General features: G+C 37.4%; 1 protein-coding gene across 10 annotated transcripts in view; it reads right to left on the bottom strand.

Annotated features, from left to right (window-relative positions):
- Window positions 1–1,036: 1,036 nt before the first annotated feature.
- The window catches only part of ZNF268 (zinc finger protein 268), a 33,673-nt gene continuing 18,136 nt past the window's right edge, over window positions 1,037–16,573 (bottom strand). For 8 of the 10 annotated variants that reach the window (XM_070769223.1, XM_070769224.1, XM_019977166.2 and 5 more), the window contains 3 exons: window positions 9,370–9,496; window positions 8,989–9,075; window positions 1,037–5,369 (listed from right to left, as the gene is read on the bottom strand). In XM_070769223.1, coding sequence (XP_070625324.1) covers window positions 2,896–5,369; window positions 8,989–9,075; window positions 9,370–9,481 — 2,673 coding nt within the window. In that variant the 5' untranslated portion in view covers window positions 9,482–9,496 and the 3' untranslated portion in view covers window positions 1,037–2,895. Of the gene's footprint in view, window positions 5,531–8,988; window positions 9,076–9,369; window positions 9,497–16,573 lie in introns of all 10 variants that reach the window. The other 2 variants (XM_019977170.2, XM_019977169.2) reach the window with 2 other exon arrangements.

The following is a 16,573-nucleotide window of genomic DNA, read 5'->3' as shown; positions in this document are numbered from 1 at the left end:
CTGGCATACTGCATATTAAAAAGAAAAGATTAAAGGACACTAGGGGGCTCGGAGAAGGCAATGGCACCCCACTCCAGTACTCTTGCCTGGAAAATCCCATGGACAGAGGAGCCTGGTAGGCCACAATCCATGGGGTTGCTGAGGGTCGGACATGACTGAGTGGCTTCACTTTCACTTTCATGCAGTAGAGAAGGAAATGGCAACCCACTCCAGTGTTCTTGCCTGGAGAATCCCAGGGATGGGGGAGCCTGGTGGGCTGCCGTCTATGGGGTCACATAGAGTCGGACACGACTGAAGTGACTTAGCAGCAGCAGCAGCAGCAGGGGGTTTCCCTCACATGTTTTTCTTCAGAAAAACCTTACATTATTCCTCAGTAACTTCTATTTCCATTTCATTATTCAGAATTAGCAGCACGATTGCACTTAACTACAAAGAGGATGCAAAAATGTAGCTGGGCACATTAACATTATGAAAAATACAGTGATACTGTTGGTAATAAAATATTGGGTTCACTACTAACAGTCTGCTATACTAAATAATGTCATGACTTAACGAAATAAAAACTATACATTATTGGATCCATTTTTGCTGTAATTCCATTTAGGATTTTAAAATCTATTACATGTTCGCAAATGACTTGTCATTTTCCCCCAAAATGTCTAATTCCTGTGCATACACTGTAAAACATGAGAATTATTGTTCCCTTAATGTTCCTGAAAAATATCAACTATTACTGAAAGTCTCAGATACATCTTTCTTTTCTGGGGCTAGGGCAGAGTTAGAGGAACTAGGTAGATTTTCAAGCCAGAGATTCAATTTTTAACTTTTTTGCTTATAAAAATCTATTCATTTTTGCTCAGTTTCATTCGCCTGGAAAACTTTCCATTTAAGATCAAGCTCAATCCAGCAATATCCTTTCACACAGTACTTGACTTACATCTCCAACATTACATTGACATCTCTGGCGTCTACTGGAGGAGGCTGCATGTGAATGCATCACACAACACAGCACCTTTAGAATCTAATAGACCTTGGAGAGTGGGACACAGAATATGTTTATTCTTTATTATGCGCATGTATCTTCCTTGGAACATCAATGACAAAATACACATTCATGACATTTTCCAAGTTTAGGGGATAGACTATAGCAAATATCTGAAATTCTTTCCTTATGTAAGCTTTCTCTTCCTTTCTGTGAGTCATCATTCTTCACTCCAAGTTTCTACTTTGGATCCTGCATAAGGATTAGGGATTCAGAAATCAGTAACTATATCCTTCATGGAAGAAACAGTTTCTTTGGGTAAGCAATGGGATTCCCCACTGAAGGGCACAAAGTAGTGGGTGTTTCAGAAGTATCTGCAGTTTTAAATCCTCATATTCCTCCAAGATAGCCCTAAACTTATTTTCAGGGTTCTAGCTCTTTCCAGATCAATGCTAATACATAAAAGGTAATTGGTGAGGTTATTAAAAAAACTGATTTTGTAACTAAGCCACTGGTAGAATGACTTTTCACTGCTCTGAATCTACAGGTATACATGCACACTTCGGCAGCATCACTTAAAGGTATCATTTAAAAGTACTGAGAGGATACCAGATAGCTCAAATTAAGAGAGAAGCAAACTAGAATTAAGAAGTGACAACAACTAAAGCTATTCTGGGTAATCTATGTAGAAGGAACTAATTAATATTTGCAGCAAGATGTTACCTGAGAACAAAAGCTAAGTTTAATTTTCTGTACTAAAGAGTCCATTAAAAATTTAAATTCTGGACTATCTCAGCCAACTCCTGGTAGGGTACCCTGAATGACGATCTGATCATGTATACATTGCATACACTGTCAGTTCTCTTAAAGGAAATCAAGGTATTCTAATCAAAGAGGGCAGGACAGATTCCAGATACGCAATCACATGAAGCGTGAGCTATACTGATTATATAACTGAAGAGAGAGCTTTCAGGTCCATTTACAGAGAGTACAAAACAATAGTAGAAGTTTTAAAGTACTGAAATGCATTTATATGCCATATTATTCTAGTAACAAGTTGTATTTTAAAGAAAGATGTTGCTATGCAGAGTATAAATCCCTGGGAAACAGTATTGCTATCTAGTTAATTTATTTATCAAATGTCGCATCCGTAAGAATATGTCGAAGTCCACAAAACACATTTTATAGTACAGAAAGGAAGAAAACACCTAAACATTGCTGCAGGGCTTCTGATGTGATCCTTATTATTATCATGATTACATTTACTCAGGTAAGAAAATCTTTATATTCTATAAAATGTCTATCATTGATAGTTGGATAGTTATTTTTTTACAAGCTTTCCCTAAGAGTTTAGAAGCATAATTTGAAGCATAATTTCCCCTAAACTTATAAGGGAAAAATTTTTTCCAGATGAATCAAAATAGTAAACCTTCCTGTAGAGGTTTAAAAAATATTCATAGATCTTCACTCATTCAAAATTTTACTTTATTAGAAGCCTGTCATTTCTAGATGAAGAATTTCCCTACTTTTATACCATGGTTTCTCCAACATATTAGCTTCTGATGCCTGCAATACATTCAATTAACACTTTTTTCTCATTAAAATCCTAATTCCAATAAATTATGAATTTTAAAGGACTGTATTCTATATTCATTTGCATTATGGAATTAACTCTTTGCAGATGTTAGCATGTTAAGAAATGAGTTTCTGATATTCACTTCATTCATATTGTTCCTCAACTGCACAAATTAAAGACATGTTGTGAATTCCTGCTAAGAATTTTCAGAGGGTTCACTGAATTCATACAGTTCCTGTGTACATTTACTGATTTGTGTGTGTGTGTGTGTATAAAAAACAGCTTTCTGTGGATTCCTTTCCACATGCCATACATACATGGTGTACAATGATTCCAATTATAAAGTTTCTCCTCTGTATGAATTTTCTAGGAATTCCGGTGAATTCACTTTTGAGAAAAAGTTTCTGATATTTAACTCACCAATATGTTTCTCATCTGCATGAGTTCTCTGATGCATAATGAGTTGTGACTTCCAACAAAAGGCTTTCCCACATTCAGTGCATTTACAGGGTTTCTCTCCAGTATGAGTCCTCTGATGTGCACTGAGAATTGATTTCTGAGAGAAAGTTTTTCCGCATTCACTGCATTCATAGGGTTTCTCCCCTGAATGAGTCCTCTGATGTACAATGAGCTGAGACTTCCTAATGAAGGCTTTTTCACACTCATTGCATTCATAGGGCTTCTCTCTCATGTGCATTCTCTGATGTACAAGGAGCCGTAATTTCCCACTGAAGGATTTCTCACACTGACTGCATTTATAAGGGTTTTCCCCTGCATGAGTTCGCTCATGTACAATGAGTAGTGACTTCCAAATGAAGGCTTTCCCACATTTGTGACATTCATATGGTTTCTCTCCTGAATGAGTTCTCATGTGTATAATGAGATATGACTTGCTACTAAAGGCTTTCCCACACTCACTACACCCATAAGGTTTTTCCCCTGCATGAGTTCGCTGATGTGAGATAAGCTGGTCTTTCCTATTAAAGGCTTTCCCACAATCACTGCATTCATAGGGATTCTCACCTGTATGAATTCTCTGATGTACAATAAGTTGTGAGTTAAAACTGAAGGATTTTCCGCATTCACTGCATTCATGTGGTTTCTCCCCTGTGTGAGTCCTTGTATGTATGATGAGGTAGGACTTGCTCCTAAAAGCTTTCCCACATTCAATGCACCCATAGGGTTTCAATCCTGTGTGACTTCTCTGATGTACAATGAGCTGTGACTTCAAACTGAAGGCTTTCCCACACTGGTTACAACCATACGGTTTTATCCCAGTGTGTGCTCCCTGATGTACAATGAGCTGTGATTTAAAAGTAAAGGATTTCCCACATTCACTACAACCATATGGTTTTTCTCCTGTGTGGGTTCTCTGATGTACAATAAGGTTTGATTTTGTATTAAAGGCTTTCTGACATTCACTACATTCATAGGGCTTCTCTCCTGTATGAGTTCGCTGATGTATCACGAGCTGTGATTTCAAACCAAAAGTTTTCCCACAATCACTGCATTCATAGGGCTTCTCCCCTGCATGAGTTCTCTGGTGTGAAATGAGCTGGTATTTCCGACTGAAGGCTTTCCCACACTCACTGCATTCATAGGGATTCTCCCCTGTGTGAATTCTCTGATGTATAACAAGTTGTGAATTAAAACTGAAGGCTCTCCCACATTCACAGCATTCATGGAGTTTCTCTCCTGTGTGAGTTCTCTGATGTATAACAAGGTACGACTTGCTCCTAAAAGCTTTCCCACATTCATTGCATCCATAGGGTTTCACTCCTGTGTGACTTCTCTGATGTACAATGAGTTGTGACTTTAAACTGAAAGCTTTTCCACATTGATTACATCCATAGGGTTTGACGCCACTGTGTGCTCCCTGATGTACAATGAGCTGTGACTTGAAAGTAAAAGCTTTCCCACATTCACTACAACTATAAGGTTTCTCTCCTGTGTGAGTTCTCTGATGTACCATGAGGTTAGACTTTGTATTAAAGGCTTTCCGACAATCACTGCATTCATAGGGTTTCTCTCCAGTATGAATTCTTTGATGTATAATGAGCTGTGATTTCAAACCAAAAGCTTTCCCACATTCATGACATCCATAGGGTTTCAGTCCTGAATGAGTTCTCTGGTGGGAAACAAGCTGGTCTCTCCTAGTGAAGACTTTCCCACATTCACAGCATTCATAGGGATTCTCCTGTGTGTGAATTCTCTGATGTAAAACAAGTTGTGAATTGAAACTAAAAGTTTTCAAATCACTACATTCATGTAGTTGCTCTCCTTTGTGAGTTCTCTGATGTGCAACGAGGTAGGACTTGTTGCTGGAGTCTTTCCCACATCCATCACACTTGTAGGGTTTTGCTTCTTCATGAGTTTCCTGATGCACCACAAAGTTCGACTTGCTGCTGAAGGCCTTCCCACAGGAATTGCATTCAAACGATTTTCCTCCCATATGCATTTGTTGGCAAATAAGCAGTGGCTTTCTGTTGGCAGTTTTTCCAGATTCATCACTTTCACAGTATTTTATGCCAATAACAGCTTGTTCATGTTTAGAAAGGAAGGATGATTCCCTCAATGCATGAATGTCATTAGGATTCTTTCCAGCGTAATTATTACTGAGACCTATATTACATTTCAAACTCTTCCCATTTGTGACACATTTATGAAGTCTCTGTCTTGAAGAAGCATTATTTGCAGTAATAAGACACAGTTTTCCAAAAGCAGTACAGGGATAGCCTTCTGCCATACTTCCCAGCTTGCCTTGATTTTCCTGATGCCATTCCACACAACCATCAATTTCCCAGACTTCGTCTAGAAATGAAAATACTCATATGTTATAAATAGTGACATGATCATAGTATAGCATAAAATTGCCTTAAAAATTCCATGTCATGAGGTTTTTCTTAGTTTCCGATATCAGTTCTGAATATAAATAAAATCTCAAATGTAAATGTACACAAACTCCTGGGCACCTGCAGAAACGAAACAAATCAAAACATGAAAATAGGCATAGAAATCTGATAATAAATACAGCTTTGAGTTTCAAAATTTTGTACAATAGCTTCTTTGGAAAGCACATGGAGGGACTTCCCTGGTGGCCCAGTGGTTAAGAATCAATCTTCCAATGCAGGGGATGCTGATTTGATTCCTGGTTGTGGAACTAAGATCCCACATACTGCAGGGCAACTAAGACTATGTGATCCAACTGAATGCCACAATGAAGATTCAGTGCAGCCAAAATTAAAAAAAAAAAAAAAAAGAAAGAAAAAGAAAGTACAAGGAAAAAAATGAGCAAAATTAAATTTCCATTCCTCAGAGCATGATACTGCCCTAAGTGGGAACTGATGTTTGGCAACATATATAATTCGGAGGTTTCTGTACAAATGAATAAGGATTCAGATTTAGGATGTAGAGAAACCTGGTATGATGATTAAGACCCTGTGACGTTGCTTCTTCAAAGCTGACTTTCTGTTGTGTTCTCTCAATGCCCTGCTCTGTCCTTCACCTTTGTCAGCATGTTACTCTGGTATATCTATTAATAGGTCAACTTTACCCATTCTCGCTTCTATTCAGCCTCCAAATATTTGTCATTGTGCATAAGAACTCAGACCTGTGTCTTGATCTTTATCTATTTTGTATTTTTGGAATTTGGTGGGGGGAGGGGGTAGTTAATGTTTAAACAGCATCTGTTCACCTTGCCTCTCTGTTTTTCATTCTCCTCAGAGGAAAAAAGTTTTGTCTCTTAGCTCTTTCTTATGGCATTTTCCTCCATGTTTTCTAAACAAGAGCCTATTCTGTTGTACTTGATTTTCTCCTAATCAGGGGGTAGGGTAGAGATTTAATTCCTTTCATCCTCCTCCCTTAATATTCCCCATGATATACACACCCTCTTCCCATACTTGCACCATCCTAATCAAGCTATTTCATATTTTTGCTTAAATCAGTCTTCAGGTTTTACATCTTCACAACCATGTAATTTCTATTCACAGGTAAATCATGCAGGTGTACCATGGTTGGTTTTCATTCATAAATCATTTTTTCTCTTGAGTTGTTTTACTTAGCTGCCAAGTTTTCTCTGTTTATCTTTCACAAATTTAGAATTTATCCACCACAGACTCTTCTTCACATGTCTAAATAAATATTCTTTTGATGCAGATCAGTTCAGACATGTCCAACTCTTTGCAACCCCATGAACTGCAGCACTGCAGGCTTCCCTGTCCATCACCAACTCCCAGAGCTTGTTCAAACTCATGTCTATCGAGTCAGTGATGCCATCCAACCATCTCATCCTGTCATCCCCTTCTCCTCCTGCCTTCAATCTTTCCCAGTATCAGAGTCTTCCAATGAGTCAGTTCTTTGCATTAGGTGGCCAAAATATTGGGAGTTGCAGCTTCAGCATCAGTCCTTCCAATGAATATTCAGGACTGATTTCCTTTAGGATTGACTGGTTTGATCTCCTTGTAGTCCAAGGGACTCTCAAGAGACTTCTCCAACAACACGGTTCAAAAGCATCAATTCTTTCGCACTCAGCTTTCTTTATAGTCCAACTCTCACATCCATACATGACTACTAAAAAAACCAGTAGTTTGGACTACTTTGACTAAATGGACCTTTGTGGGTAAAGTAAGTATCTCTGCTTTTTAATATGCTATCTAAATTTGTCACAGCTTTTCTCCAAAGGAGCAAGTGTCTTTTAATTTTATGGCTGCACTCACTATCTGCAGTGATTTTTAAGCCCCCCAAAAAATAAAGTCTGTCACTGTTTTCACTGTTTCCCCATCTATTTGCCATGAAGTGATGGGACTGGATGCCATGATCTTAGTTTTTTGAATGTTGAGTTTTAAGCCAACTTTTTCACTCTCCTCTTTCATCAAGAGGCGTTTTAGTTCCTCTTCACTTTCTGCCATAAGGGTGGTGTCATTTACGAATCTGAGGTTATTGATATTTCTCCCAGAAATCTTGATTCCAGCTTGTGCTTAATCCAGCCTGGCATTTTGCATGATGTACTCTGTGTATAAGTTAAATAAGCAGCATGAAAATATACAGCCTTGATGTACTCCTTTCCCAATTTGGAACCAGTCCGTTGTTCCATGTCCAGTTCTAACTATTGCTTCTTGACTTGCATACAGATTTCTCAGGAGGCAGGTCAGGTGGTCTGGTATTCCCATCTCTTTAAGAATTTTTCAGTTTGTTCTGATCCACACAGTCAAAGGCTTTGGCATAGTCAATAAAGCAGGAGTAGATGTTTTTCTGGAACTCTCTTGCTTTTTCAATGATCCAATGGATTTGGCAATTTGATTTCTGGTTCCTCTGCCTTTTCTAAATCCAGCTTGAACATCTGGAAGTTCATGGTTCATGTACTGCTGAAGCCTGGCTTGGAGAATTTGGAGCATTATTTTATTAGGGTTTGAGATGAATGTGGATAATTTTAATTAGAGATCACCAGACTGTGAAAAACTACTACCAGCTCTGATTAGAAACAAGGATCTAGACTTGTACTAATATAGTGTAAGAATGAAAAGAGGGGTGGATAGAGTATTTTTGAAGATGGATGGGTGGAAAGAAGGGTGTGACTGGATGCTTCCTCACCAAAAAGGAAGGTGAAGGTGGACGCTTCTGCCTAGCTGACAGTTCTGCTGCCCTTCTCCTGGTTGGCAGAAACCTGATTTTATGTTCTACCTACATCCTTTAGGCCATGTGCTTCAGGTAGGAAACTGGAGACCCATCTCCATACCCGCTGCCGAAGGGGAAGCATGATTTATCTGAGCCAACAGTGATGGCTTGCCATTTCCCTTGCCAGTCTTTTTTACACAGGGTATGTGATAAAAATCTAGCCTACTGAACATGGTTAAGTCTGCTGGGGTTTCCTGAAATAGATTTTAATGTCTGATAAAAAGGAACAGTCTTTATTCCACTGGTCACTGGTACATTTGCAGGTATTGTCTGGAACTGTCATAGCCATCTGATGACTACAAGGGAGGAAATTTGAGGAAAATACATAATTAGAATGGCAAGGAAGGGGTAGACCTGTGGCAGTTTAATGAGTCAATCACTTAGTCATCCTTAGAGCTGGCCCATTTTAGGACATTTTGTAATATGTGATAATGAATCACTTCATCTTATAGGTGGATTTAAGGTTAATTAAAAATTGCAGCTGAAACAATTCTAATATTAGGAAGATTAACTTTATTTAGAAAGGGTGTGAAAGTCACATGAGGTGAGATAAAGAGATAAAGCTGCTTAAATGCATAATGAAATGAGTCTACTACCTCAGAAAAAAAAAGAAGGAAGCTGAGAATACCAGAGAAGAAATAATGAGCAAAAGATGGCTACAAATAACATAAAAGTACAAACACAAAGAGAACAAAATGTCAGACCTCACACTGATTCTGAGTAAGGAGGAAAAGATCTAAATGTTCTGGTTACTCACCTGAATGGCCCTGACTTGGGCTGTGCATCATCCACAGCTCTTCTTGTTCCAACTGGAAAATGATACTGGGTTTGGTGTATTGATATCCTGTGAATGGAAAATTATAGACAATCTAGATCAAGAATGCCTAGGACCCAGGGATTCAGAAAAATTGGGAAAATTTAGTTTAGAGGTGACATGATGAAGCTGCCCTTTTGCACTCTAACAAAGTAAACACCATTCAACCAGCATATTCTGATGCCAAAGGAAGAATAAGAAAACTTGGCCTCTAAGTATAAGCCCCAAATCACCCAGTATTTTACAAAAATGCCCCAGTTTTCAGCCACCAAGAAGAGGAAGCCTACAGATTACACACACTCCTTTCAAGGGGGCAGTACATACCCAGGGACACCAGGTTTCTAAAGTTCTCCAACATCACACTCCTGTACAGGTGCTTCTGAGCTGAGTCCAGCAGCTGCCACTCTTCCCAGGTAAAGTCCACAAACACATCCATGAATGACAATGGTCCCTGAAATAGCAGATCCCTATTCAATCTCAAATCATTTTACTGAGTTTGTCATAAAAGCCAACCAAGGCTGTCCATTATTTATATTCTTTAATATTTTAGGAGAAAAGCAAAATTTATTGAAAATATCCCATCAATATGCATTAAATCAGTTAACCTTTCATTCAACACATGAGAACACCATGTGTCAGGTATTCAACCTAGTGCAGGTAATATAAAATGGAGGAATGGCAGTCCTGCCTGCAAGAAGTGTTCAGCATTGTAGAGAAAAACAAAGGTTAAATATGTAAAAATTTAATAGGGAGTCAAAGATGCTAAGACAAAAGAACATGTGGAGAACATGGGCATAAGGGAAGAATACATTAGGCTGAGTCCATGAAAGGGGACTAAAGGAGCCACCACTGAAGAAAAGATACGTCAAAATTTGGTGGAATAAAGGCAACAGCTGTAAGTAGCAGCTACTTTGTGGGGCAACAGATCTGAGCATGATGATACACAGATGGCAAAGCAGCACATGAAAAGGTGCTCAACATTATATATCATTAGGGAACTACAAATTAAAACAGTGAGACACCATTACATATCTAGAATGGCTAAAATTTTCAAAAATGGGCAACAATGAATTTGAAAATGAAATTTTAAATTTGATGAAAGACATGGATATAAATATCCAAGAAGTTCAACAAACTCCAAAAATGATGAAACCTTAAAGAAACATACACACTCAAATTTTCAATAGACAAACACAAAGAGAGAAAGAACCTTGAAAGTATCAAGAAAGAAATGATTTGTTTCATACAAGAGCTCATCAGTAACATTATAAGCAGATTTCTCATCAGAACCCTTGGAGACCAAAAGACTATGAACCCATATATTCAAAGAGCTAAAAAAAAAAAAAACAAAAAAAAACCTATCAGTCAAGAATTCTGTACGTGACAAAACTGTGCTTCATAGTGAGGTAGAAATGAATACATCCCCAGAAAAACCAAAGGTAGTTTGCTACCACTAGACCTGTTTGGAAAGAAATGTTCAAAGGAGTCCTGCAGGTGAAATGAAACCACACTACACAATAACTAGAAGCTGTCTTGAAGAAATAAAGATCTGAACAAAGGTAAATACCTGTGTAATCATTAATGATAGTATTATTTTAACTTTGATTTGTAACTCTACATTTCGTCCTGTATATACTTGTAAGAGACTAATGCATTTGAAATAACTGTTTATCATCTGGGGCACACAGTGTATAAACATATGACATCAACAACCAAAAGGAGTTGGGACAGATCGGTAAAGGAGCAGTGTTTGTATGTCACTGAAGTTAAGCTGGCATAAATTCAAATCAGAATGTTATAGCTTCCTAAAAAGATTATACACCATGACAAATGGGACTTATTCTTGGAATGCAAGAATGGTTCAACATTGGAAAACTGCTCAGTGTAATACATCACATTAACAGAATGAAGTTAAAAAAATGATTATCTCAAAGATTATCTCAATTGAAGCACTGACAAAATTCCACACTCTTTCATGATAAAAACAATTAAGTAGGAACAGAAGGAAAGTATTTCAACATAATAAAAGTCATATCTTAAAACTCTACAGTGAACATCATACTCAATGGTGAAAGACAAAGCTTTTCCTCTAAGGTCAGGAATGAGGAACCAATGCCTGCTTTCATCACTTCTATTCAACACAGCACTGGAAGTTCTAGTCAGAGCCACTGGGGAAGAAAAAGAAATAATAGGGATCCAAATTAGAAACCGAGTAATATTATTTCTCTGTTCATGGACAATATCATCTTATATGTAGAAAACCTTAAAGATTCCACAGACATACATACACACCAAAACCTAGTTAGAATAAATGAATTCAGCAAATAACAGGACACAAAGTCACCCACCAAAATGAGCTTCGTTTCTATGCACTAACAATGATCAATCAGAAAAGCAAATTATAAAAATGATTCTATTTATAACAGTATCATAAAGAACTAATAATTTGGACTTCCCTGATGGTACAGTGGATAGGAATCTGCCTTTCAATGCAGGGGATGCTGGTTCAATTTCTGGTCTGAAAAGATTCCACATACTATGGGCAACTAAAGCCTATGTGCTACAACTAATGAGTGTGTGCTCTCGGGACCGAGACACAACTAATGAGCTCCTGTGCCACAACTCTGAAACCAGCACAACCCAGAGCCCAAACTGCAACTACTGAAGCCACGCACCTAGAGCCTGTGCTTGTAACAAGAGAAGCCACAGCAATGAGAAGCCTGTGCACTGCAAGGAAGTGAGGCCTGTGCACCCTCCGCAACTAGAGAAAGCCCATGCACAGCAACAAAGACCCAGTGCAAACAAAAATAAATAAATAAATAAAATTTTAAAAAGAAGTAATAACTTAACCTAGGAAGTAAATGACTTATAAAATGAAAGCTAGAAATCTTGTTAAAAGAAATGAGACATAAATAAAGAGAAACATACTTTATGTTCCTTAATAATATGTTAGTAGTATCCAAAGTGATCTACATATTCAATGCCATCCCTAATAAAATTTCAATATTTTTTCCAGAAATAGAAAAACCCATCCTAAAATATATGAAAAAGCTCAAAGGACCTTGAATAGCCAAAACAATCTTGAAAAAGAACAAAGTTGGAGGACTCATACTTCCTAATTTCAAAACTTAGTAGAAAACTAGTGACCAAAATAATGTGAAACTGGCATAAAGACTGAAAGACTGACATACAACATGGTATTTGCATAGAGGTTAACAATGGAATAGAAGAGCGATCAGAAACAAACCCTTGCATATATGGTTAAATGATTGTTGACAATGGTTCCAAGATCATTTATGGGAAAAGAAAAGTCTTTCCACTAAATGATGCTGGGAAAGCTGGATATCCACATGAAAAAAATGAAGTTGGACCCTTATCTAATACCATATATAAAAACAAACTCAAAATAGATCAAAGACCTAAATGTAAAACCTAAAACTATGTAAAACTCTTCAGAGGAAAACACAGCATCAAAAGCTTCCTGATGTTAGATTTGACAGTGCTTTCTTGAATATGACAAAAGGCACAAGCAATAAAAGAAAATACCAATCAACTGGACTTCATGAAAATTTAAAAATTTTTTGCATCAAAACACAACATCAACATTGTAAAAGGCAACTCCCAAAATGGGAGAAAGTATCTGTAAGTCACATATTTTATAAGGGGTTAATATCCAGAATACATACAGAACTAAAACTCAACGAAAAAAAATTCTTCAAAAGTGATCAAAGGATGTAAATAGACATTTTCCCAAGGAAGACACAAATGGCCAATAAACACATGAAGATGGTGAACATCATTAATCATAAGGAAAATGAAAATCAAAACTATAATGAGATTCATCTTACACGGATGGCTCTCAAATACCATGAAAATTAACAAGGGTTGGCAAGGATACAGATTAACTGGAACACCTGTACATGGCTGGTGGGGATATAATGTTGTGTAATTGCTGTGGAAAACAGTTTGATGGCGCCTCAAAAAATTAAACATTAGAATTACTATATGGTCCAGGAACTCCAATTCTGGGTATATCTCCAAAGGAAGTGAAAGCAGAGTCTTAAGGAGGTATTTGTACATTCATGCTTATACCAGCATTTTCATTCATAGAGGCTCAAACGTGAAAGTAATTCAAGTATTCATTGATGGATGAATGGATAAACAAAATGTGATATACACACACAACAAATTATTATTCTATCTTAAAAAGGAAGAAAGTTCTGCAATATAACCAGGAAGAACCTTGAGAACATTATGTCAAGTGAGAAAAGTCAGTCACAAAAAGACAATTACTGTATGTCTGTATACATACAAGTACTGTATGTACTACTGCTGTTGCTGAGTCACTTCAATCGTGTCTGACTCTGTGTGACCCCATAGATGGCAGCCCACAAGGCTCCCCCGTCCCTGGGATTCTTCAGGCAAGAACACTGGAGTGGGTTGCCATTTCCTTCTCCAATGCATGAAAGTGAAAAGTGAAAGTGAAGCTGCTCAGTCATGTCCGACTCGCAGCGACCCCAGGGACTGCAACCTACGAGGCTCCTCTGTCCATGGGATTTTCCAGGCAAGAGTACTGGAATGGGTTGCCATTGCCTTCTCCAGTATGTACTACTAGAGTAGTCAAAATCACAGAAACAGAAAGTAGAATGGTGCTTGCCAGGGCTTATGGAGCGGCGGGGAGTTTGGAGTTATGGTTTTGATGATATAGACCTACAGTTTTTCAAGAGGAAGAGTTGTGGAGACAGATGATAGTTATGATTGCCAATTTTATGAATGTATTGAAGGACTTCCCTAGTAGGGCAGGGGACAGGAGTGTGCCTGCCAATGTAGAAGACATGGGTTCGATCTCTGGTCCAGGAATTCCCTATGTTGCAGAGCAACTCAGCCTGTGCACCACAACTACTGAGCCCACCACACTCTAGAATCTGAGAGCTGCAACTATCGAGCTAGTGTGCTGCAGCTACTGAAGCCCAGGCCTAGAGCACCAGCTCTAGGAGCACAACAGAGGAGGCCACCGCATTGAGAGGCCCCCGCTCACCATAACTAGAGAAAGCCCTCATAAAAGCAATGATGACTGAGTGCAGCCAAAAATAAATAAATAAAAAGAATAAACAATACCACTGAAGTGTCACTTAAAATGGTTAAGATGTTAAAATATGTATGTAGAGACATGTATGCTCTAAAATACAGTGTTTTAAAAAATCAAAGATCTAAAAAAATGAAAAGATGCAGGGTGTTCACAGGTTGCAAAAGTTGGTATTGTTAAGATGTGAATTCTCCCTAATTTGATTCATAGATTTACTAACAAGTTTTTTGTAGCTATCCACAAGCTCTTCCATAATTAATATGAAAGGACAAAAAACTAGAACAGCCATAACGATTCTGAGGGAACAAAGGTTAAGCATTTGCCACTAGCCCAATTTAAAACTTCCTATGAAATCTAGATAGCATGATACTAGTGAAAAATTAGACACAAAAATCAATGAACAGAAATGAGAGCCTAGAAACAGACCCATATAAACACTGTCTCTTGAAGATTTTGTTGTTGTTTTTTAACATGACACAAAAGCATTTCAACAGAGAAAGGATCATCTTTACAACAATGGTGCTTTATAATGATGCTGGACCATTGTACATCCACAGACATTAAGAAAGGAAACTCAAAACATACCCCATAAGAAGGATCATAGACTTAATGTGAAAACTAAAACTATACAAATTTCAGAGAAAAAAATTTTACTTCATGTACTTTTGTTTAGGCAATGAAATTTTAGATATGATACCAAAAGCAAAACCCATTTAAAAAAATTAAAATTTAGAAAACAGACTTTACCAAAATTAAAATATTTTGCTGTGAAAGTTGTTGTCATGGAAATGAAAAGACAAACCAGAGACAGGGAGAAAATATTTGGAAATCACTTATGAAGGATTTAAATCTCGAGTAAGAAAGAACTCTTAAAAATCAATGACAAGAGATAGCCAAAGAGCACATGAAAAGATGCTCAACATCACTAATTGTTACAGAAATGCAAATCAATACTACAATGAGGTATCATCTCACCCCAGTAAGAATGGCCAACATAAAAAAAATCCACAAACACTAGATGCTGGAGAGGGTGTGGGGAAAAGGGAACTCTGTGTTGTTGATGTGTGTATATGTGTTAAAAAAAACAGTGACAAGAAAACAACCCAATCCATTTTTATTAAAATGAGGGAAAGCTCTAACAGATATTTCACCAAAGATATAAAAAGAATAAAACACATATAAAAGATACTCAATAATACTAGTCAGCCATTAGCAAAATGCAACTTAAAACCACAATGAAATACCACCTTACTTCTATTAGAATGGCGAAATGTTTAACAACTTGACAATACCAACTACTGGTCAGTATGAGGAACAAGGACTCTCATTCATTGCAGGTGGGAATGCAAAACTGCAAGCCACTCTGAAGACAGTCTCTTACAAAGCTAAACAGAATCGCCATACAATCCAGCAGTCAAGCTCCTAGATATTTACCCAACTGATCTGAAAACTCATGTTCACACAAAAACCCACACATGAATGTTGACAGCATTCATAACCAAAACCAGAAGCATCTGGATAGCAAGACATTATAAATATAGTGTGAAACTGGCTTAAGGATAGAAAAGTAGGCCAGTGGAACAGAATGAGTTGTGAAACCAAACCATTTTTATGGACTCCTGATATACAACAAGGTGGCACTGCAAGACATAGGGAGAGGTCAATCACTTCAGTGAGACTGGGGCAATTAGACAGTATGATGAAAAAAACACATCTTGACTCCTACTCACACCAAACATAAATAATTCTACATGTATAATAAGTCTACCTGTGAAAAGATAAATGTGAACAAAGAATGATGTCTTCATGAGCTCTGGATAAGAAAAACGTTTTTAGATTGGACACAAAAAGCACAAGTAATAAAAATATATAAAAACTAAATTAAGTTAAAATTAGAAACAGCTGTTCATCAAAAGACAGCATTAACAGAATGAAAAGGCCAAAAAACAAAACAAAACAAAAAAAACCCAACAACAGCTTGTAAACAAATACTGAACAACAGTTAATGCTATGCAAACTGAAGTATTTAGAGGGAGGCATGCTGGCTGAAACATATTAAGAAATACACCAAAAATAAGATGGGATGAGAGATGCAGAGGGATGGAAATATGGACAACGTGATAAAACAAATACAATAAAAATGTTAAAGGTAAATTCAAGGTGATGAGTATACAAATGTTCACTGTAAAATGCTTTCAATTTTGCCCTGTGTTTGAAAACTGTCAAAACAAAATACTGGAGGTGAAAGAAGCACTGCAGGTAAAACATGAATGTGGATTTGGTATCAAGTTTGCTTTAAACGTCAATGTGCACAAATCACTGAATCATGTTAAAACAAAAATGTGATATAACAGGACTGAGGTGGGGCCTGAAACTCAGCATTTCTAAGAAGCTTCCAGAACATAAAAACGCCTTTTAGTGGATAAGAAAAGGCATAAAACA

This window comes from Bos indicus, chromosome 17 (assembly GCF_029378745.1).
Source record: "Bos indicus isolate NIAB-ARS_2022 breed Sahiwal x Tharparkar chromosome 17, NIAB-ARS_B.indTharparkar_mat_pri_1.0, whole genome shotgun sequence".
NCBI lineage: Eukaryota > Metazoa > Chordata > Mammalia > Artiodactyla > Bovidae > Bos > Bos indicus.
This window is presented reverse-complemented; position numbering and strand designations above follow the sequence as displayed.